The 23266-nt window shown below is 42.4% G+C and overlaps 1 protein-coding gene across 3 annotated transcripts in view; it reads right to left on the reverse strand.

The window, feature by feature from the left end:
- Window positions 1-2991: 2991 nt before the first annotated feature.
- CPLX1 (complexin 1) overlaps window positions 2992-23266 on the reverse strand; it is an 88629-nt gene continuing 68354 nt past the window's right edge. For all 3 annotated transcript variants that reach the window (XM_005508833.3, XM_021296367.2, XM_065045555.1), the window contains one exon: window positions 2992-7863. In XM_005508833.3, the coding sequence (XP_005508890.2) occupies window positions 7666-7863 (198 nt within the window). In that variant the 3' untranslated portion in view covers window positions 2992-7665. The remainder of the gene's footprint in view (window positions 7864-23266) is intronic.

Genomic DNA, 23266 nt, shown 5'->3' on the forward strand with positions numbered 1-23266 from the left:
AATAGGATCGAGTGTTTATGGGTAAGAACTACTGAGAAGGCCAACAAGGTAGATATCCTGTGGGGAGTCTCTTACAGACTACCCAACCATGATGAAGAGGCAGATGAAATATTCTGTAAACAGCTGAGAAAAGTCTCACAATTGCTAGCCCTTTTTCTTGTTGGGGACCTCAACTTACCAGATGTCTGCTAGAAACACAGCATAGCAGAGAGGAAAGAGTTTAGGAGGCTGTTGGAGTGTATGGAAGACAACTTCCTGACACAGCTTCTTGAGTGAGCCAACTAGGGAAGGTGCCACACTGGACCTGTTGTTTGAAAACAGAGAAAGACTTGTGGGTGATGTGATGGTTGGAGGCTATCTTGGGCACAACAATCATAGAGTTTTAGATTCTTAGAGAAGTAAGAAGGGGGATCAGCAGAACTGATACCTTAGACTTCTGAAGGGCAAACTTTGACCTGTTTAGAAGGTGGACTGGTAGAGTCCTGTGGAAGGCCATCCTGAAGGGCAAAGAGGTTGAGGAAGGCTGGTCGTTCTTCAAGAAGGAAGTCTTAGAGGCACAGGAGCAGACTGTCCCCATGTGCCAAAGATGAACCAGCAGGGAAGAAGACTGGCCTGGATGAACAGAGAGCTTTGCCTGGAACTCAATAATAAAAGGAGAGTTTACAACCTTTGGAAGAAGGGGCAAGCAACTCAGGAGGACTACAAGGATGCTGTGGAGTTATGCAAGGAGAAAATTAGAAGGGCCAAAGCCCAACGAAAGCTGGGCATGGCTTTAAAAGGCAACAAAAAAGGTTTGTATAAATATATGAACAATAAAAGAAGGGCTAAGGAGAATCTCCACCTTTTAGTGGATATGGGGTGAAATACGGTGGCAAAGGATGAGGGAAAGGCTGAGTTACTTAATGCCTTCTCTTCCTCAGTCTTTAATAGTCAGAACAGTTGTGTTTCAGGTACACAGACCCCTGAGCTGGAAGACAGGGATGGGGAGCAGAATGAAGCCCAAATAATCCAAGGGGAAATGGTTAGTGACCAGCTACACCACTAAGACACAGACAAGTCTATGGGGCCAGATGGAATACACCCAGGGGTACTGAGGCAGCTGGCTGTGGTGCTTACGAGAACACCTTCTGTTGGAACGATAAAGGACTCAGCATTCCAATTCAATGTGAATCACGCAAAGCCATTTATTACAGAAACAAGCCTCCTTATATATGCTACTATTCTCTGATCACCCGTCCACGGTCCAAGCATGCATTCACTGATTGGATATTATCTATGTTCACGAGCTGTCCACACACTGGAGTCTCACTGCTGATAGGTCCATTGATTTACATCATGTTGAGGCCTTGTTATTGTAGAAATGCCTCTCTCCCACAGCAGGTCCTGTTTTCAGCTTTCCGAAGTGACCTTGAAATTCCTTTGGGCCTGGCTAGTTCAATAACAAATCTCCATCTAACAGAAACCCATCCACAACTTTCAATTATCAGCAGTCCTGACTAACCAGGGAGGTCCTAGTTGACTAGAAGTTAGCAAATGTGACATCCATCTACAAGTAGGGGTGGAAAGGGGATCTGGGGAAACACAGACCTGTCAGTCTGATCTCAGTGCCAGGGAAGATTACGGAGCACACTGAGAGCTATCATGCACCAGCTACAGGACAACCAAGCAATGAGACCCAGTCAGAATGAGTTTATGAAAGGCAGGTCCTGCTTGACCTACCTGATCTCCTTCTATGACAAGGTGGCCCACTTAGTGGATGAGGGAAGCACTGTGGATGTTGTCTACCCTGAATTTACTAAAGCCTTTGACACTCCTTTCCACAGAATTCTCCTGGAGGAACTGACTGCTCATGGTTTGGATAAGCATACTCCTCACTGGATAAAACACTGGCTGGATGGCTGACCAAAAGAGTTGTGGTCAATGGAGCCAAATCCAGTTTGCAGCTGGTCATGAATGGTGTTCCCAAGGGCTCTGTATTGGGACCAGTCCTCTTGAATATATTTATTAATGATCTGTTTGGGGGAATCAAGTGCACCCTCAGTCAGTTTGCAGATGACACCAAGTTGGATGGGAGTATTGGTCTGCTTGAGGCTAGGAAGGCTCTACAGAGGGATCTGGACACACTGGATCAATGGGCTGAGGCCAGCTATATGAGGTTCAACAAGGCCAAGTACTGGTTACTGCACTTGGGTCACAACAACCCCATGCAATGTTACAAATCTGGGGAAGAGTGGCTGCAAAGCTGCCTGGCAGAAAAGGATCTAGGGGTGTCAATCGACAGCTGGCTGAATATGAGCCAGCAGTGTGCCCAGCTGGACAAAAAAGGCCAACGGCATCCTGCATCCTGGCATGTATCAGAAATAATGTGGCCAGCAGGACTAGGGAAGTGATCATTCTGCTATATTCAGCACTGATGAGGCTGCACCTCGAACACTGTGTTCAGTTTTGAGCCCCTTGCTACAAGGAAGATACTGAGGTGCTGGAGAGAGTTCAGAGAAAGGCAACAAAATTGGTGAAGGGTCTGGAGCACAAGTCCTGCAAGGAGCAGCTAAGGGATCTGAGGTTGTTTTGCCTGGAGAGAAGAGACTGAGGGGAGACCTTATTGCTGTCTACAATTACCTGAAAGCAGGTTGTAGCAAGGTGGGTCTTGGTCTCTTCTCACAAGTAGCAAGTGATAGGATAAGAGGAAATGGCCTCAAGTTGTGCCATGGGAGGTTTAGATTGGATATTCAGAAAAAATTCTTCATGGAAAGGGTTGTTTCACATTGGAACAGGCTGCCCAGGGAAGTGGTTGAGTCACCATCCCTGGAGGTGCTTCAAAAACATGTAGATGAGATTCCTAGGGATATGGTTTAAAGGTATACTTGGCAGTTGTGGGTTAATGGTTGGAGTTGATAATCTTAAAGGTATTTTCCAGCCAAAAGTACGCCATGATTCTGTGTTTTCCAAGTGTGGTCTGGTAGGAATTTCAAAGGAAAGCATTGCAAAAAATGTATGAAATCACCTTTTTTATTGGCTGTGATTCCATTTCAAAAGAACATCATACCATTTACCCATGTCATGCAGGAAAAATTAGCAGGCAAATAACAAACGAAATTCCCGTACGCAAAGTCTCTACTTTAAACCATCTAGTTGCTTGCAGAGTACTGCATGCTCCTGAAAGAAAGCCTAGAAGCTTTTCTACTAGAAAATGCATGGCTAAGTTGAGTTTTCTTCTGTGTGTGTGAGAGAGAAAAAGAGAATACAGCATTTTTTTTTTAATGGCAGTACTGAAACATTTTACTGAGAAACATTTTACTGAAGTAACACTTAATCTGATAACATATATTCAGAACAGGTACAGGCAGCTTTCAGGTACATAAGACATTACACTGAGGTCTCAAAAGCTAATTCTAACAATGCTTATGCTAGCACAGCAAGCTTGCCAAAAAGATGTATTCAGCATAACTGGTGTGGTCTTTCTTGACAAAGTAGAGGAGTTTGGAAGGGACCTAAGCCAACATATGACACTACAAACACAGAGGAACTCCAAAGTGATTTAGCACATGATCTTATATTTTGTTTCATTTATTTTAAACGCAAAAGTAGCATTCATAATTAATATTGCAGTCTGATTTCATATGGCTTTCTCTAAACATAAATGTGAGTTCACAAAGTCAGTGGCAAACTAAATTATTTGCCCTCCTAATGGGGAGGTCCTTTAACCTTTTTTTTACTAACCAGTAAGGTCTTGGAGCTGTGAAGGAAAATGACTGCAATATCTAGCCACCAACATTTCTGTGTAAATAAAAACTATTTAAAACCAAAACCAAAACCAAACCAAACCAAAATCCATACAAAAAAATAACCAACCAACCAGCCATCCAACCAATCACCATCAACGTGAAGACCTCATTTACCTGAGATTGAACAGACCAGTGATGCAAATAAAACAATGTCATGGAAAGACAAAAAGATTCAGAACCAAAACAATGAACCATGCTTCTCTTTAGTCTTGAGTGTTCTGGGAGAAAATTGTCTGAGACAATACTTCTCACATTCATACACAAGCGAAAGGTGTCTGTGTTCCATGTTGCCAGTTCAGAGTGGGAAAGGAAATGGGACAGCAGGGTGGGGAGAGTGCCTGCTCTCAAGTTTGTTCAGCATTGCTTAGTCACTTCAGGGACAGTGGAGTGACTTGAGGAGAGGTCCAGAACTCACGCAAAGTGCCAAAAGTTCTGTGAGGCAAAACCAAACAAAACCTGTCCAGTACCTGTGGTAGATCTTCTGTTATGTGTCTTTATTGAAAGAAAATGAAAATTAGAATGGGAACTACCAGTACACACCTAGCTTAACTCTCTGCTGTCCATGGAGGCAGGGCTGTTGGGAGTGTGGAGAGCTGAGATACAGAAGTGATAACAGCTGGGCTGGGAAGCTCCCACAATGAAAAAGACTCATCAAACATTATTTAATAAACCACCTTCCCTTTCCCTCCTGCTCTGTGAGCCTGGCAATGAGGCCTAACAAACTCAGCATAGAGTTCTTCTGGCCCTCTTCAGGGTTTGTATTCAGATGTTCACAGAGCTCAGGAGCTCAGCTCACAAAAGAAGTATTTTTCATGCTCCGAGCCCAGAGATAGCACTAGCTGTTTACAAAATTTGAGCACAGACCACAAAAGATCCTGACCTGGACCATTCATTCAACGGCACAGCTGATGAAGCACAGTTAGAAAAAAATAGCAAACACTCTTTTCTTCTCTCTCTTCTCCCTTTCTTCTCTTTTTTCCTCATCTTCCACACATATGTGCACAAACACACATATCAAGCTACCAGGGAGACTAGTGAAAACAAACAATTGCCAGTACCAATGCAAGAAGGACACCAGGCAGAAAATTACAATTCTGTGACAGGAGTATTCAGCTGGATGAGGAAGTGAATACATGATGGGGGGTAGGGAAAGGTCAACAAGGGAGTGGAAGTGAAAGGCCAAGGCAAAGCAGGATGAGCTCATAGTTTTTGTTTATTTGTTTGCAGAGTTCTTCAGCACAAGACCAGGGAAATATGAATTTATGTGTTCCTTTTAACCAGGACACATCTCTGTTGGTTCTGTCTATGTATTAGAGGATGCAGTGTGATCTGGGATAGATTTCTCTACTAATGAGTGACTGAAGCAAAGAGTCAAACTCTGCCTTTTGTCTTTCAGGGATGTTGGACTTAGTTTTCTGTGTAGCAGAGCATCATAAACAATCACTTCCTTTGCAACAGAAAGAAAATTTTCAATTCTTTGAGGTTTACTGAAGTAGGATCAAATTACTAGTTACTGAATTTCATGGGACAAGTAGGACACCCTCCTAAAAAAATAGTAAATTGCTCAACACTGCTATGCTATACTCAAGCATTGATTCAGAGATAAAGAATGTTCTGGGTCATTAAAGTCCTAGGGGTAGACACTCATCTTGCATTAGATGAAAGTTAGGGCAAAAAACTACTGACATTATCTGAAAGGGAAAACCTGCCTTCTCCTTCCTTTTGGAAGCCCTTGGCAGCTTGCACTTGAATGAACATGTCTTGTTTGTAAATGCAGCCTGAAATCAGATGCATCTTTATCAGCTGATTCTGCCTTGTAGATCAGTAAAACTTCCTCTGCTTCCACCTTTGATTTGGTGAAATCTTATAGTGGAAGTTATTTGTGAAGGAACAAGAACTATCATGTCTGAATAAGAATTGGGTGAGTAGGGCAAAATAAATAAATTTCTTCTCTTTCATAATATTTTTCCCTGTTATGAGAGATACTGCTAAAAGGCACAGAGTTCACAAGCTCACTGCCTTAACCATGGTGCAGATTTCTTCTGCTTACCTGAGAATATGATAAATGTCTTTTACAATTTCTTATTCAGGAAAATACTGAGATATTTGTCTAAACTCAGTTCCACTGAACAAGTGCATCAAAGAAGTTCCATGAAATAAAATTCTCAATTCAGGTACATAATTAAGTGTCTGAGATTGCTTTCCTTTTTTGTCTGTAGAAAGTACGTATTTGATTCCAAATCTCTTCCATGTACTTAGGAAATTATTGTTTTTCCCATGACAGGGACAAGCAATGCTAGTTTTGCCAGACAAACTCTGATACTCATAGAAAATTATGAGACTGAGATGGCATGACACTCTCACAACAGTAACTACAGAGACATGGCCAAATGCAAAAACTCCAGGATCAGCTCTTCAGATGACAAGCCAGACACCTGATCATGAGGGTCTGTGTTCAACATATGTCTATATATGTAAGCTTGTGTATGCACTACTAAGTATGTACCAGAATTTCGCTTACCATATGCAGATACTCAATACCTACAGTGCTGTATAGAGAAGCCCTCTGTACCTCTGTCTGTGAAAAGCAACAAAGATAGTGGTGAGAGAGGGATTTCCTCCCACTCTGCTGGCATCAAGGGATGACACACACAGGTATAGTATTAATTAGCTCCAGCACAGCACTAGAGAAGCATCCTCACTTTATGCCTTTTTAGAAGGCAAAGACAGAAACCTACATTTTACAGCTGGAGAAGCTGTGGGGGGAAGAAAAATAAGTGATCTCCCCAATGCAATGCAGTAATTTAGCATAATATAGAGCAGACATACCCAGGATTTCTGGATCTCCAGCACCATGGCTAACATTCAGGCCACCACACTCTCCCACACACTGCAGGAAGGGGTGGGCAGGACACAGCCACAACTATATACTTGGAAACAAATGTCTGTTCTGCAAGCACTGCTGGGAATGATGCAGTTGAAAATAGCACTGGGCAGAAAGAGGAAGGCTAGCTAATCAGAGCAGCCTATGTACTTGGTCACTAGCTTCAAAAGGGTTGCGGAGGTCCTCTACCAGAGCACCATGCACTCTCCTGTGGTTTCAGTTCTCTGTATGGCAACTGTCTGACCAAATCTGCTCTTTTAAGTTAAATGTATGGCTAATTCCCAAACTAACATGACTCTTGCTTAGATTCTGAGGCATTTAACTTCTACCAGGATATGACTCACTTCTTCCACAGTTCTGAGTGATGTTAGCTATGTAAGTCATGCATGATTTACCTTCCAAATGATCTTTTATTTATGCCAGTGATGGGATTAAAACAGAAAATTCTGCTTCAGTCAGAGAATGAGATACCCCTTCAAAGGGCAGATGTGCTCATCAAAAAATGGCTAGTGCGAGCCAATTAACAAGAACATTAATAATAATCACCAATAATTATTATCAATAAAAACAAAAATAGAATTAAATAAAATTGAAGAGGCCACTGTTCACACTTAGTGAACACTCCTTTCTGCTTTGGATGGAAATGCACATGAGTTTGTTCCTTTTCTATGTTTAGTGTACAGTTGCCTTATTTAACATACATAGTACTATGGCTTATAATAAAAGTTGTGTAGTCTGCAGCTTTTTAATCTTTATATCCATTCGGAGGCATCTAATGGATGTGGCTATATACAAAAAAGGAATAAATAAATCTTGGGGTGTAGGGAAGGGAAAAAGTCAGTAAGAAAGGGAATGGGAAGCAAGGGGACTCCTAGTGAGCAGTAGAAGGCAGAGGTGGGGAGGGCTGTGTGATGGATGGCAAGATTGTAAATCCCCATTGGGCAAAAGAGAAATCCTTTGCAGTACTGTTTATGCCCATTTAACAGTCTGTAGCTATTACTTCTTGAACATGTCCTGCAGGGGCCCTGGTAGGTATTTGATGACTGTGTCTAGAATGCTTCCTTCTTCCTCCTCCTCCTCATCCCCACATCCAGGAGGAATCGCCTTCTTTGGGCGCGTCAGACTCCCTTCTGCATTAGCTTCCAGTGTGGCCTGGGCCTCTGCTTCCTTTTCTTCCTTCTTCTTTATCCCATACTGCAAGGGGAGAGATAACACATTGTCGGTCACGCACTGAACAGGATCACTGATGAAGCCAGCCATCACACGCAGTAGTTCATATTCTGTCGTATGAACATCATTGTTAAGTTCTGCTTTTGCTTTTTTACACAGACACCCAAGTTATCAATCCTAACAACTCTCCCATACATACAGCCTAGTGCATAGACAGCTCTCACAAGACAAGATGGACAGATGATCAGATCACTCAGAAACATGCATGGTAGAGAACTGAGCCGTGGGCCTAGCAAAGACAGTACAAGCTCCATGTTAGTAAAGTTTCAGGCTGTTATTCTACTGGCGTTGATCCTCGTCTTTTCTGTCAACAAGGCTGATGCTCAAGTTGATCATCTTCAATGATTTTGACATTCTATCTGCAGCATTTTATAGTATATATTTATGGATGTGGCAAAATTTCAGGAAAAAATATTTGTCAACATAAGAAAGCAAACAAGACAGGACAGACAGGCAAACTGCAGTGAAAAAGACAATTTTAAATATTCTCACATGGCAGACATCCTGCACAATCCCACCTCTTTTTGCTGTCATACTGTCAGGCTTGGGGCCATGACTACCTCCCTGGCAAGCCTTTTCCAGTGCTTCACCACCCTCTGGGTGAAAAACCTTTTCCTAACATCTAACCTAAACCTCCCCTGGCACATCTTACTGTCATTGTCTCGGGTCCTATCATTGGTCACCAAAGAGAAGAGATCCACACCGGCCCCTTCTCCTCCCCTTGTGAGAAAGCTGTAGACCAGGATGCAGGTGGGTTGGACTAGATGACCTCTGAAGGTCCCTTCTAAACCAAACTACTCTATGATTCTATGAGGTCTCCTCTCAGTCTCCTGCAGGCTGAGCAAACCAAGTGACTTTAGCCTCTCCTTATATGGCTTTCCCTGTAAACCCTTCACCAACTTTGTGGCCCTGCTCTTTGCACTCCCCAGTAGCTTTATATCCTTTTTATACTGTCATGCCCAAAACTGCAGTTCACTGTGCCGTACTCTACATCAGTCTAGAGTAGAGTGGGACAATCTCCTCTCCTGACTGGCTGGCAATGCAGTGCTTGATGCACCCTAGGACTTATGTGGCCCTCCTGGCTGCCAGGGCATACCGTTGGCTCATGTTAAACTTGCTCTTGACCAGAACCCCCAGGTCTCTTTATGTGGAGCTGCTCTCCAGCCTCTCATTCCCCAGGCTGTGTGTACAACCAGGCTTGAAGTGTCCCAGATGCAAAATCCAGCTCTTACCCTTGTTAAACTTAATACGGCTGGTGATTGCCCAGTTCTCTAATTTGTCTTTCTGTCCCCAAGAGTATCAACAGCTTCTCCCAGCTTTGTGTCATTAGCAAACTTACCTAGTATTTCATCAAGTCCTGCATCCGAGTCATTTATGAAAGCATTAAAGAGTACTGGCCCTAAGACGGATCCCTGCAGAAACCTGCTAGTGACGGGTCACAAGCCCCATGTAACCCCATTTACTATAGCCCTTTGAGCCCAAATGGTTGAGTGAATTCGACTAGGGAAATAAATGCTATAGTAGCTTCTACAGTGACTAGGACTTTCTTCCCAACTGCTAGTTTGGAGGCGTGTTTAAGGAAAATATCACTAACCTTTGTCACTCTTCAGCCTTCATACTAACTCTCAGGTTTTGGTGTTATTTCCATAAGAGTTTGCACAGAAATTTTGGTGATACACAATTTAAAAAAAAATTACTCAAACTGTCACATGCATATCTACAGCAACAAGGACATCTGCAAGCTACCTTCTTTATTACAGAATCATAGATTGCTTTAGGTTGGAACAGACCTCTGAAGGAAGAGACCTAGTCCTAAATCAGGTCACTCAGAGGCCTGCTCTGTTTATTCAGACTGTTTCCACTTTTTCTGACAAAAAAAAATTGAGGCTAAACTTTCTTAGTTTTGTGATCATCAACACAATTTCAGGAGGTCTCCCATTTCTTGATCCCAGCTGTTCCTTAAAGAAACTAGCTCCACATTGCAAGGATGCTTCTGGTCCTCAGGCTCACAACTCCTAGGTTGGTGGTGTTCGAACATTCATTTGACATTCAGTCATTTCCTCTTCTAACCAGCCACCTTTACGGCTACTCACACTTGCCTGTTCATGCCCTATCAGCTCCTACCCCTCCAGTGACCTCACAAGCACCCGCATGATTACTTACAATCATTTCAGTTCGGCTACATTAGGGAGGTACCTGACTTTTGTGAGGAAGAGGAAAGGCATTAAGGTTTGCTGTAGCAGCTATCAGCTTCAAAATTATTGCTCTGTAAAAGCCATTTCTTTACTTATGCCTAAATTTTAATTAAAGTACCAAATGGAATTAAGATTGCTCTCCGTCCATCAAAACCATAAAATAACTAGCCTAAGCCCATACAAAGACCAGCAAAACAATTTGAATGAAAAAAACTTCAAAAAGAAAACTAGATATGATTTCAAAAACATTGAAGAATTGTGTTGGTAAAATGTATTCAGTATTTTCTAGTATCAATAGTATGGTACTGATTAACAGATATGAAAGAGATGCTCTTTTTGTGATTTTCTGTTTACATTTTTTTCCATTAAGAACAGATTAAATTGTTCACCAGTAAAGAAAAAAATCGCAGAATCACGGAATGTTTGGGGTTGGAAGTGACCTCTGGAGATCATCTAGTCCAACTCAACTGCAGGTACACCTAAAGGAGGTTGCACGGGAATGTGTATTGGTGGATCTTGAATGTCTCCAGAGGAGACTCCACAACCTCTCTGGGCAGCCTGTTCCAGTGCTTTGTCACCCTCAAAGTAAAGAAGTTTTTCCTCATATTCAGATGGAACCTCCCATGTTTCAGTCTGTGTCTGTTGCCCCTGATTCTGTTTCCCCCTAGTATATCTGTAAAACCCAAATACAAATTTAACATAGACAAAAGTATTCTTCTCTTGGAGAAAGATGACATTGCATCAAAAGCAATTTTTATAAGAAACTTTCATAATGCTTTACATGAATCAAAATGTAATGCTATGATGTTTCATATGTGAATACAATGGCATTTTTCAAGTTTGAAATTGTTTCATAGGAAATCAAATTACACAGAGGAAAGTCTTGATATGAGCAAAATTTTAAAAAAGCATTTCAGTGTCTTCACATGAAATCTTTAAGGTGAAGTCAACAAACAATTAAAAAAACCCAACCATCTAAACAAGCAAACAAAACGCAACTAAAAATAATGACGTTTTGGTGCTCTGGCTTTCCCAAGTATGGAAAATATTGCATTATCTTAAAAAATTTTGAGGATGAAAATTATTTCATTTTATTTTAATGTCCAACACCACAAAATATAGTATCAGAGGCTATGTTTATATTGCTATCTGCTTGGTCTTTACTTACGCCACTATGTAGTTAATAAGGTAGAATTAAGAACCTAACCCAGCAAGATACTGAAGCATTTTAAGTATATAAACCACCTTGCCACTCCTAAAGTCACTACTATGCTGTCACATGAGGACTGTTTTCACTGGGTCATATGTTGCAAAAATACTGGCGGGATGGAGTTCTCAGACATCAGGTGGAAAGAGCAGGAAAAAGCGAACAAAATATCATGGCCCTTGCTTTACCTCACACTCCCTGACTGCATGTCAGGAAAAGAGGAGACTAACAATGCTGACATCAACTTCCTCCCAGATCTTTCCATCCCTGTCTCTTCTGCTTTCCACAGGAAGTCAAATAAGTGCATGAACTAGAAATATGCTGGAAACTCTATCTAACTCTAACGGCAATAAGTGTGTCAAGGAACAGTGGGACTATTGAACCAAGATGGATGTACAGCTAAAATGTCAACCCACCGCAAATAAAGTTACCATTTCTCATTGCAAGCTCACTATTGCTTACTAAAAATGAGCATATCAAATATCTAGACCATAGAATAAATAAAGCAATAACATCACAGTTAGGACACTTGCAGAAGTAACTGCTACGTCTGGGTCAGTTGTAGAACTGACTCTCCAGGAAGACAGCTGCAATCAAGGTGCAACTGAGTGGTTATCTTTGGATCAGATTTGGAACTGACTCCTTAGAAACAAATGATTTATCTGGACAACCTAAGGAAATACAGAAGGGAGTTTTATGAGGGATATAAAGACAACTCAAAGACTGCATGGTAGAACCAGCTGAAGACTATCAGTGCAAAGGATCTTGGAGTCTGAAAACAAACTGCTGCCAAGCTGAACACCATTCCCGTTGACATGCCAGGTAGGATGCCCCTGAGACTCCCATACTCTGGATGGGGATTCAAAAGACCTACGGAGTGGTCTTACTGACTCATAGCTGCTTGGGTTAAACATAACACAATAACCATAACATTATGCTGCTAATATTTACCATTATTATATGCTGCTAAGATAATTATAGTTACTTGAAAATATTATTTTAGTTACTCACATAATTCTACCTGCTATTGCCATTGTTGAACTATCACCTTTTCCAGTCTCTATAAACTATTCAATATCACTATGTATATACTTCGTATAGTCACAGCTTCTTTCATCACTGGATATTTACACTGCACATTTCTTTCATCCTAATACCTGCATAAACAGGGAATGAGGACTGCTATGGTACTACACACCTGTCCTGCAGCCCAGATTGCACCCTGGGGGTGCTGATCACCAGCTGGCTGAACATGAGCCAGCACTGTGCCCAGGTGGACAAAAAGGCCAACAGCATCCTGGCTTGTATCAGAAACAGTGTGGCCAGCAGGACTGGAGAAGTGATCATCCCCCTGTACTCAGCACTGGTGAGGCCACATGCTGAATACTCTGTTCAGTTTTGGGCCTCTCACTACAAAAAAAGACATTGAGGTGGTGGAGAGAGTTCAGAGGAGGGCAAATGAAGGGTCTGAAGTGCCCGTCTTATGAGGAGTGGCTGAGGAACTTGGGGCTGTTTAGACTGGAGAAAAAGAGGCTGAGAGGAGCCCTTATAGCTCTATCTGAAAGGAGTTTGTAGCATGGAGGGTGTTGGTCTCTCCTCTCAAGTAGCAAGTGAACAAGAAGAAATGGCCTCAAGTTGTGCCACGGGAGGTTTAGATTAGATATTGGGAAAAATTTATTCCAGGAAAGGGTTGTCGAACACTGGAACAGGCTGCCCAGGGAAGTGGTTGAGTCACCATTCCTGGAGGTGTTTAAAGGAAGCATAGATGAGGTTCTTAGGGACATGGGTTAGTGACAGTGTTAGGTTAGCCATTGAACTCGATGATCTTGAGGGTCTCTTCCAAACAAAATGATTCTGTGATTCTGAACAAAGGCATGTTTCAGTCCTTGGAGCAGAGGAAGAAATTGTGTTCCCTTGGCTAGTCTGACATGTTCACAAGTCTGTCTAACACAAGATTCAGCTGACTTAGGGTGTGCATGTGAAGCCTACAGCAGCCAGTGGGAGTGGTACGCAAGTAATGTCTTGCTAATATAAACCCATGCAGGTCTGGATATCAGAAATTTTGTAATGGTACATCTGAAGGCATGCACACAGGAGCCCTGCAACAACAGCTGTGCACCATCCACGGTGCTAGGAATTGTTCATGGCTGGTTGTTTTCACTGTGGACAAATGGCTACATTGCTCTTCTTTCACTCAGGAAACAACTCTTCCTCCCAAGGTGCTCTGAGAGCATGAAATAGGTCCTCAGTCTGCAACCCAAGAAATAATACTGCATGACAGTTAATAATGAGTTTTAATTTCTGGGAAAAAGGTGGCATATGAATGATACTGGTTACAATTCTCATGGAATTTTTCTCCTCAGTGGTTTTGTGTAGCTGCAGGTGGTATTGAATCTACATCTGAACAGATGTGTCCGTGTCTGGAATTACTGTTTTATTTACCAGCTGAGCTTTTAAAAGCCACCAAGAGATTTCAATGCTTGTTCCTTATATTGCTTCATATACAAACTAGGGGAGACCTTGTCTCTTCTTACACAAACCTGTCTATTATATTTCATTCATATTCCAATACACGATACAATAAAAAAGGAACAAAATTGTCAGTCAGACTTGAAAGTATATGGTTAAAGAAGACATTGAGAGAGCAGCTTGCCCACCCTTCCACCTCAAGGGATAACTTGACCTGAAACAGTCTTTCTCTTAGAGAAACACCAGCCCAATAAAAGATCTTCCCATCATTACCTCATGGAACCTTCTCCAGAACTATATGTAGGATTAAAACAAATTGAGAGCAATAGGTAGAGTTTAGCACTGACCTTTATATCTTCCTCTGGTGGGAGTGCTTCCATGTGTTTATGTGACAATGGAAACAGCATATTTTCCTTACCCTTTGCCTATTCCCTCCAAGTCCCTGAGTTAGGGATGTTGCAGAACGAGAGAAGGGTTTTCCCACAGGAGATAACAGTACTGAAACCCAGAGCCCCGTGTACTCTATTCTCAGCACACAGGGCCTGCTTTCGTGAGTATCAGGCTCAGCAATGTGCACCAGCTCTTTTGCCACCTCAATATTAGGGACCTCTTGATTTCACTTGAGTGTGAGCTTTGACTCTTTTTGGTTGGTTGGTTGGTTTTGTTGGTCTCCTGTCTTTCGTATCAGCTCATTTATTCCTAGATTGATGTCCAAGGAGTTGCTACGGAGAGGGGGAGAGGATTAGTCCCCAAGAAAACTTCTGAGGAAGCCTTTTATTACATTTGAAAGTAAGACACTATCTTTGTCCCTCAGTTTATTCATTGTAGTCTAAGCTCTGCCATGCACTGTTAGAAGTAACCAAACTGCCTTAGGAAGCTTAGCCATGTTGACCCTGGATAATCTCTGTGCTTTGTGAGGATTAATAAACAAAGAATCACAGCCTGACACGTAGGGATCCTTGTAACTTTGCAGCAGTGGTAGATACCAAAAATGGGAATCTGGAGAGGTCCCAGATGACTGGAAGCTGGCAGATGTTGTCCCAATCTACAAGAAGGGCAACAGGGATGACCCTGGCAACTGCAGGCATGCCAGCCTCACTTCAATGCCTGGTAAAATCACAAAGAAGATTGTTCTAGGAATTATCAAAAGACATCTGAATGACAATGCAGTCATTGGCCCCAGCTAGCACGGGCTCATGAAGGGAAAGTCTTGTTTGAGAACTTAATTTCTTTCTATGACAAGGTTACCCACCTAGCTGACCAAGGGAAACCAGCTGATGTGATCTTTTTGGATTTCAGTAAAGCCTTTGATACTGCCTCTCCCAGTATACTCCTGGACAAGATGGCCAGCATCCAGTTGGATAAACACACAATGCAGAGGGTGAGCAATTGACTGATGGGCCAGGCTTAAGGGGTTATAGTAAAAAGGGTTATGTCAGGCTGGTGACCGGTCACTAGTGGGGTTCTGCAGGGATCCATGTTAGGGCCAGTACTCTTCAACGTCTTCACAAATTACTTAGACACAGGACTTGAGGCAATACTAAGTTCACTGATGACACAAAATTGGCAGGAGCTGTTGACATTCTCAAGGGCAGAGGCCCTGCAGAGGGATCAAGACAAATTGGAGAACTGGGCAAGCACCGACACATGAAGCTCAACAAAGGGAAGTTATGGATTTTGCACCTGGGACACAACAACCCTGGCTGTACATAGAGACTGGAGATGACATGCTGGAGAGCAGCTCTTCAGAAAGTGATCTGGGGGCTTTGGTCAACGGCAAGTTGAACATGAGCCAACAGTGAGTCCTAGCAGCCAAGAGGGCCACCCATGTCCTGGTGTGCATCAAGCACAGCATTGCCAGGCAGGCAAGGGAGGTGATTGTACAACTCTACTCTGCACTGGTGTGGCCTCACCTGGAGCACTGTGTGCAGTTCTGGGGGCCACAGGATAAAAAAGTTACTGGAGCATGTCCAGAAGAGGGCTACAAAGTTGATGAAGAGTTTGTAGAGGAAACTATATGAAGAGTGGCTAAAGTCACAGGGTTTGTTCAGCCTAGAGAAGAAAAGGCTGAGGGGAGACCTCATCATGGTCTACAGCAGGGGTGTCAGTCTGCATAAATGTAGGAGCAGTGACATTTATACAGTCCTAAAATTACATTCGGCCATTTGAAGGCAACAGTGAGGCTGATGTGGCCCCCTGTGAAAATGAGTTTGACACCCCCAATCTATAGGTTTCTCACAAGGGAAGGAAGAAGGGTAGGTGCTGAGCTCTTCTCTCTGGTGACCAATGGCAGAGCCTCAGGAAATGGCAGGAAGATGTGCCAGAGGAGGTTTAGATTGGACATTAGGAAAAGTTTCTTTACCCAGAGTGTTGTGGAGCACTGCAACCGGGAGGCAGTGATGGCCTCAAGCCTGACAGTGTTCAGAAAGAGACTGGACAATGCCCTTAGACACATGGTATGAACTGTGAGGTTGTCATATGCAGGGACAGGAGTTGGCCTCGATGATCTTTATGGGTTCCTTCCAACTCAGAACATTCCATGATTCTATGATTCTATGAAAGTTAAGAGAGAGAGAGGGCTGCATGTCTCAGTCCCTGCCACTCCTTTGAGGAGGGGGGGATGGTGTGTCTGACCTTGCATCATGTGCTGCTGCACAGCTCTGCTGACCCTGACTCAGCCACCATGCTAGTGGAAGAGGCTTGATTTATAATGGAAAAGAACACGGCAATGTCTGGCAATCACAGTCATAAATTACATTGTTCAATTGTGTATAAGCCAAACAAGAGTGCAGCTCAAGAGCGAGGTGATGGACAGGGAGAAAGGAGGGCAATAAAACTTCAGAAAGGTGACACTTAAGATCCAAAGGTGGAGCCATGCATGTATGAGTTGTTTCTGCTTCATGCCTTGTCTCTCCTGAACAGACCTTCTCAAGACATCTTCTTGGGGCCCATCAGGATCTTCCACCTAGTTTTCATGCAGAAGTCATTTGTAGACATGGCTTCTGTCCTTTCAATCCTTTACCTCATCCAGGTCTCCATCTCCTCACAAGCTCCCTGTGGCTGCGTGCGCTTTTCTCCTCTCTGCTGGCTCAGGCTTTCAGCTCTGTCAAAATCACAGCAGTTCTGCATTCATCACCTGCCTTGGTTCAGGTCTTCCAGTATACATTTCGTTTTATCTCCTCTTTCTCTCAGGGGAGTCCCATGACGGGTACACAGAGGCTCACAGTTTTCAGCTTGCACTATAAAGATCAGTTGCAGATGTGAAATTCAAAGGTGTTATCTGATCTTCATCTGCCTTCCATCACCATCTTCTTCTGGTGACACTGGGGGAATCTGACAACCACTTCCTTCTCCATCATGGCAACATTGCTGCCTGAGAACCACATACCTGTTTTCCATTCTGATTAGCTGCGGGACCGCAACACTTTCCTATGGGAATGCCTGTTGGCCCCAGCATCCAAGACTAGTGTAACCCAAAGACATAGATATGAAAGTTTCTTTTCTGCTGCCCCACAATGTGTGGATGGGTTTCTATTAGATGGAGATTTGTTGTTGAACTAGCCAAGCCCAAAGGAATTTTAAGGCCACCTTGGAAAGCTGAAAACAGGATCTGCTGTGGAAGTAAAACAGTTCAGCAACCACAAGGCAGCAACATGACGTAAATCAACAGACCTATCAGCAGTGAGACTCAGACACGTGGATAGCTCGTGAACATAGATGATATCTAATCAATTAATGCATGCTTGGAGCGTGGACGCATGATCAGGAAATAACTGCATATATAAGGAGGTTTGTTTCTGTAATAAATGGCTTTGTGTGATTCACATTGAATCGGAATGCTGAGTCCTTTATTCACTCTAACAACAATGGATACAGGAAAAGATAAAGCACTGCTCTCCTGAGCAGACCTGATCTGTGCTAAACAAGCCTTGGTACTTTACCTTGTTTGGAAGCAACATCGCATCTGTCCAATGCTTTCTGTTTATGTAAGTGAAAAACAGAGCTTCATCTGGTTCCTGGTTGCAGAGGACACTGAACGTGCTGCAAACTCCAATAAAAAGGAATCTTTTCATTGATCTCAACAGGGGTGGGACCAGACATACATGATTAAAAGACAGAAATGGGAAACATGTTTTGGCTTGATCCACTATGGATGCTGATTTGATGCTGAAGCAAACTGGCCATTCTGCTTACTGCTCAACTGCCTGGACTATGCTATGTTGTCCCAGTCAAAATGCTTCTTTCCCCTTACTACATCCAGGTGATTTGAACAAATTCACTCCTCTTTGGGAAGAAAGGCTCTACAAGAAAGAACAGGCATAGGTATCACAAATCATGAATTTTTCAGAATATTCAGCAAAAAACATGTTTTATTTCTCTCTGTGTTTGCAAATAGTAATATGTTAATTTACTTCCCCTTCTGTACACAGCATCTGTATTAAAATAATGCCTTACTGCATAATGGTCAGCCTCAGTGAGAGCAAATCAGGTTTAGAATATTTCAGGAGTGGAGGTAATTAAATTACTGCTGAATAACAAACACTTCCATCTTGCAATCAGAGCAGAAATCTCCAGAGTAAGCAGAGAATATCCGAGTCATGAAGAAGCGCACAGGACCAGAGCCTCCAAAATATTGATTTTTAAGTACCTGGAGGGTTTGACTGAAATCATCACACTGACTCATGACCACAGGGCCCAAGATAAGTACTGTGTATATTGTTCCCATAACCGTATGAGGTCCTTTGGAAATTCTCTCCCCCAGAATCTGCCTTGTGGCTTCAATTAGGAAAATCTGGGTCAATTCTATTATTCAAAGCAGCTGAGACAGGATAATAAGAAAGAAAAGATACATATTACACACTAACAATTACAGTTTAATTGTTTATAGGTTAGAGTGAAAATTTAGTTTTGCTTCATGGTCACCAGGATGGGGTCAGGCTGCAGAAGGTTCCCATGAGGAGAGAGGTATTTTCCAGGGACACAGAGCAAGTGTGCTCCTAGCCCTAGTGGCATACGATTTCTCGTGTTTCCAATGTCTGCATTTAGTCTTTTATGATAAAATCTTCCCAGAAGTCAATGGCAGGGACCCTGGAAATGCACAAATGCAGTCACTTTTACAAGTTTAGAAAAATCTATGTTATGGCTATGTATCTGACAGCATAAATAAATTATTAGGATGTATCTGTATTTATGTGTGCAATTTTCAACATCAGAACATTGAGTGTATGCTGCTCCGTTTCCTCCCTACCTCTTGTGATTTTTTTGTTTTGCCAAAAGAAAGCCTTCTTTTTAGTACACAGCTGGTAAAATTAATACCCCACAATGCTGCAGTAATCTCAATTAGATATAGCTATTTAATTTTCATAGCCTCTGTTTACCATCTGTGAAAAGCTCTTTTTTATTCTGTACTGTACTGTAGGATGTTTCTCTGCAGTTTAAAATAAAATTGTTCAAAATAAAATTGTTTGTTACTCTAATTTATAGCTGATATTTTGGGTAGATATTTAACTGGAAAAAAAAATCCATGCATGTATTATCATGTTTAAGCTCATAATCAGCAACCTACTGTGAGTTTGAATTAACTGGTTTCCTTTTTTTCTTTTTTTTTCTCTCTCTCCCCCAGGGTGGGAGACAAAAGTTGGTGTGGAATCCAAATTCAATAAGGGACATAGATTCAAAAGAAACCTGTACCTGTCCTTGCTATGCTTTGTGATGGTCTTCACAGTGGGGTGGCTCCTTAAATCAACAGTGAAGCACAAGTGATAGGAAACTCAGCAAATTGAAGTTCTGCTGTCATCATTAGGATAGCAATCTATAGCAGAATCATTCTTTACCACAGGGTATTTTTCTATTAGCTTTGGTATCATCTTCCTAAAATGTTCTGCCAACCAGCAAGTGGCTGAATAAAGGAGCTAGATGAGGACTCATAGTATCATAAATCAATTTTTTAAGGAGGATGGAGGAAACCATCCATCAATCTGTTACGCGCCCTATCATAGTCCACGCCATGCTCACTCTCTGCATCTGCTTTTCTATTCATGTTGCCACACCTGTGTAGCAGTGTTCTCAGGACAGAGATAACCCTGACACTGTGTGCTGCCCTTCCCATACAGGATTGTGGAGATCAAATGATCCACCTTACAACCCTAACTCAGACAGTTGCTAGAAACTGAAGGCAGACTGCTTCTTGAGACTGAAATCCTCTCCCGAATCCAGGCTGAACTGGAGGTGAATTTATACTTACATGGCACTTCACCATCCACCCTGTCACAAAAACACCACCATAATTTCTGTTTCAGAAAACATTAAGCTGACTACTAGTGTGGTACTTACTGTATTTTGCAGATTATAAAGCTACTGAAATTCTTGAATTTTCCCAGATTTTCCCAATTTATCCATAACTACAAATTAGGTTTTTGCCTTTGAGATCTACTTCTGTAAACCAGGAATTATCAGAAGTTTTAGCTATTGTGATCAGGACTATATCATATGCAAGACCAGACATTTTTACCGGAGAGGAGCTGCCTTTAAGAGTATGATCGCTACAAAGTGTATAAATCGCCCAATTTAATCACAATTGTGAAGCCAGAGTTGTGTTTTATTTATCAAAATCATGATAAATTAATCCAATGTAGCCTTTTGTTAGCTTTGCACCAACTTATAAATCAGTCTGTTTCTACAGGGATCTCTGTGGAGCTTCCAGTTTGATTTTTCATTCATATTGTGAAGTTGTTCAATGCGCCCTTCAGTACAGCAAAGCCAGAGAGACCTGGCATCTCCCAGGTGATTTAAAAATTATTACTGCACTTAGCCAACACTTCAGAGCTTTCAGGCTTGATTTTAATTAGAGGACCTGTAACATTTTTACTATTTTTAAGCAGCTGCCTTACTTCACAATCATGATGCTCTGATTACAAAAGACATGGGGAACAGGAACTATGCAATGCTGTCACAAGACAACTCCACTAGAAAGAGTTATAGCTTGTTGTGGGAGGTTCTTATCAAACTCCTTCAAAGCTGTGCTTACCTAGTGTTGAATTCTTTGTCAGAATTGTGTACAAACATCTATGTGCACAGCAGTGCAGGTTTTACCACGTTGTTTCTGCATCATTACTGAGCAAATGTGAAGAAATTATTCTAAAAAAAATGGAGTTATATTTTGCATTAAAATCTTGCAGGGTGTATGTGTGAGATATGGGAATGGATTTCATGCTATTTGGTGCTATAGGGACAGACAAAGCAGCTTTAGTGGTGTCTCTGCACCTGAACCATTCCCACACTCAGTAACTATATAGCTCATTCCTCAACTCCATTGCACATCAGACTTGAGAGAAATCGATTATTTTTTTATATTTAGTGTTTGAACCAAAATTTCAAATTTATTTGTAAACTACTTCAGGCCACTAGATGAAAGCAGTCCACATCAGTCAAATCAATCATTTATTTAATCCTAAAGTATACTTTATTCATTTCTGGGCTTTCTTACTAAAAGCAGACAACAAATTACAGACAACCTTTCATAAAGCTATTGTGGTTATGCTGGTGCTCTTATTCACACTCCTCTATGGTTAAGACACTTGCCAAGATACATGTTGTAGAAAAAGGCAGGGAGGAGCTCTGAAATACCATCTCTCTTCATAATGGCAAGTCCTGCTTGACTAACCTGATCTCCTACGACAAGGTGACCCGCCGCTTAGTGGATGAGGGAAATGCTGTGGATGTTGTCTACCTAGAATTTAGTCAAAGCTCTTTACACCCTTTCCTAAAGTACTCCCCTGGAGAAACTGGCTGCTTATGGCTTGGATGAGCATACTATGGGTAAAAAACTGGCTGCACGGCCAGGCCCAATGACTTGTGCTGAATGGACTCAAATCCAGTTGGCTGGCAGTCACGAGTCCTGTTTCCCAAGGGCTCAGTACCTGGGCCAGTTTTGTTTACTATCTTTATCAGTGATCCAGATGAGGGGATCAAGTGCACTCTCATAAGTTTGCAGATGAGACCAAGTTGGGTGGGAGCCTTGATCTGCTGGAGGCAGGAAGGCAATACAGAGGACAGGCTGAATTGATGGGCTGAGGCAAATTGCTTGTCATTCAACAAGGCCAAGTGTGAGGTTTCTTACTTGGGTCTCAACAACCCCATGCAGTGCTACGGTCTTGGGGCATATTGGCTGGAAAGCTGTTTGGTGGAAGAGGACCTGGGGGTTTTGGTCAACAGTCAGCTGAACATGAGCCAGCAGTGTGCCCAGGTGGACAAAAAGGCCAACAGCATCCTAGCTTGTATCAGAAATAGTGTAGCCAGCAGGACTAGGGAAGTGATTGTTCCCCTGTACTCAGCACTGGTGAGGCCCCTCCTCAAATACTGTGTTCAGTTTTGGGTCCCTCATTGCAAGGAATACATTGAGATACTGGAGAAAGTTCATAGAATGGCAACAAAGGTGGTGAAGGGTCTGGATGGAGCACAAGGCTTATGAGGAGTGGCTGAGGGATCTGGGGTTGTTTAGCCTGAAGAAAAGGAGGCTGAGGGGGGACCTCATTGCCTTCTATGAATACCTGAAAGGAGGTTGTGAGAGGTGGGTGTCTGTCTCTTTTCCTAAGTAACAATTGGTAGGACAAGAGGAAATGGTACAAGACACTCATTGGAGAGAGGAAAGAAATGTTTTCAATGCCACCCACTAATCAACAGTCAGGGATTCATCAGAAACATCAGAATGTGATAAAACATAAAAATTCCATGGATTTTCAAGTGAGGTACACTGGCATGTCTCCAACCCCAGAGATCCTTGGTAGCAGTTGGAATGAACTTCAAGGAAGTCAGCTCTACAAGTCCTGAATAAAAACCACCTATAAGCCCCATTGTGCTCTCTGGATTTTAGTGGATGAAGAGTTCTGTTCAAGAGGCAATTTATCAGCTGCCTTTCCCACATCAGGTCTTTGCTTGGACTATCTTTTGTTTTGATCTCTGGCTGCAGAATCCTTCCTCTAATTTAGGGTCAGCCTGTTTAACAGGGAGACAGAATTTACATCCCGATGAGCATGACAGAAATAATCCAGCAGCTGTAAAATGACTAGTGAGATCCTATGGACCTATGTTGTACCAGTTTTAAAAGTCAGATCAGCCCTATTATGACCTTAACTTTCTAATGGGCTGCTTAGAGGTCCGGCTGGGACCAAAGCCATAAAAGCACTGTATCTGCTCCACAGTACTTGGTTTAGGCTGATAGTCTTGCAGAGACCGTGCTCCAGGAAATGCTGAGGAATTTGAATGTGGTGGCCTGGAGCTGACAGGCTGCACTCTTCTTCCCTTCTTCCTAACTGAGGAAAAGCAATTCTCTGTGAAGTCTACACCTCATTAGATAATGAATTACCTGAGTTTGTGCTTCCCAGAAGGAGGCATACTTACATCTTGTTTTCACAAAGGAGGAGGCTTACAGCAGAGACAGTACTTAAGGTTGTGCTGAAAGGAAAAGGAGGGAATCCTGGAAAACCACATCCAATGG

This window comes from Columba livia, chromosome Z (genome assembly GCF_036013475.1).
Source record: "Columba livia isolate bColLiv1 breed racing homer chromosome Z, bColLiv1.pat.W.v2, whole genome shotgun sequence".
Classification (NCBI taxonomy): domain Eukaryota; kingdom Metazoa; phylum Chordata; class Aves; order Columbiformes; family Columbidae; genus Columba; species Columba livia.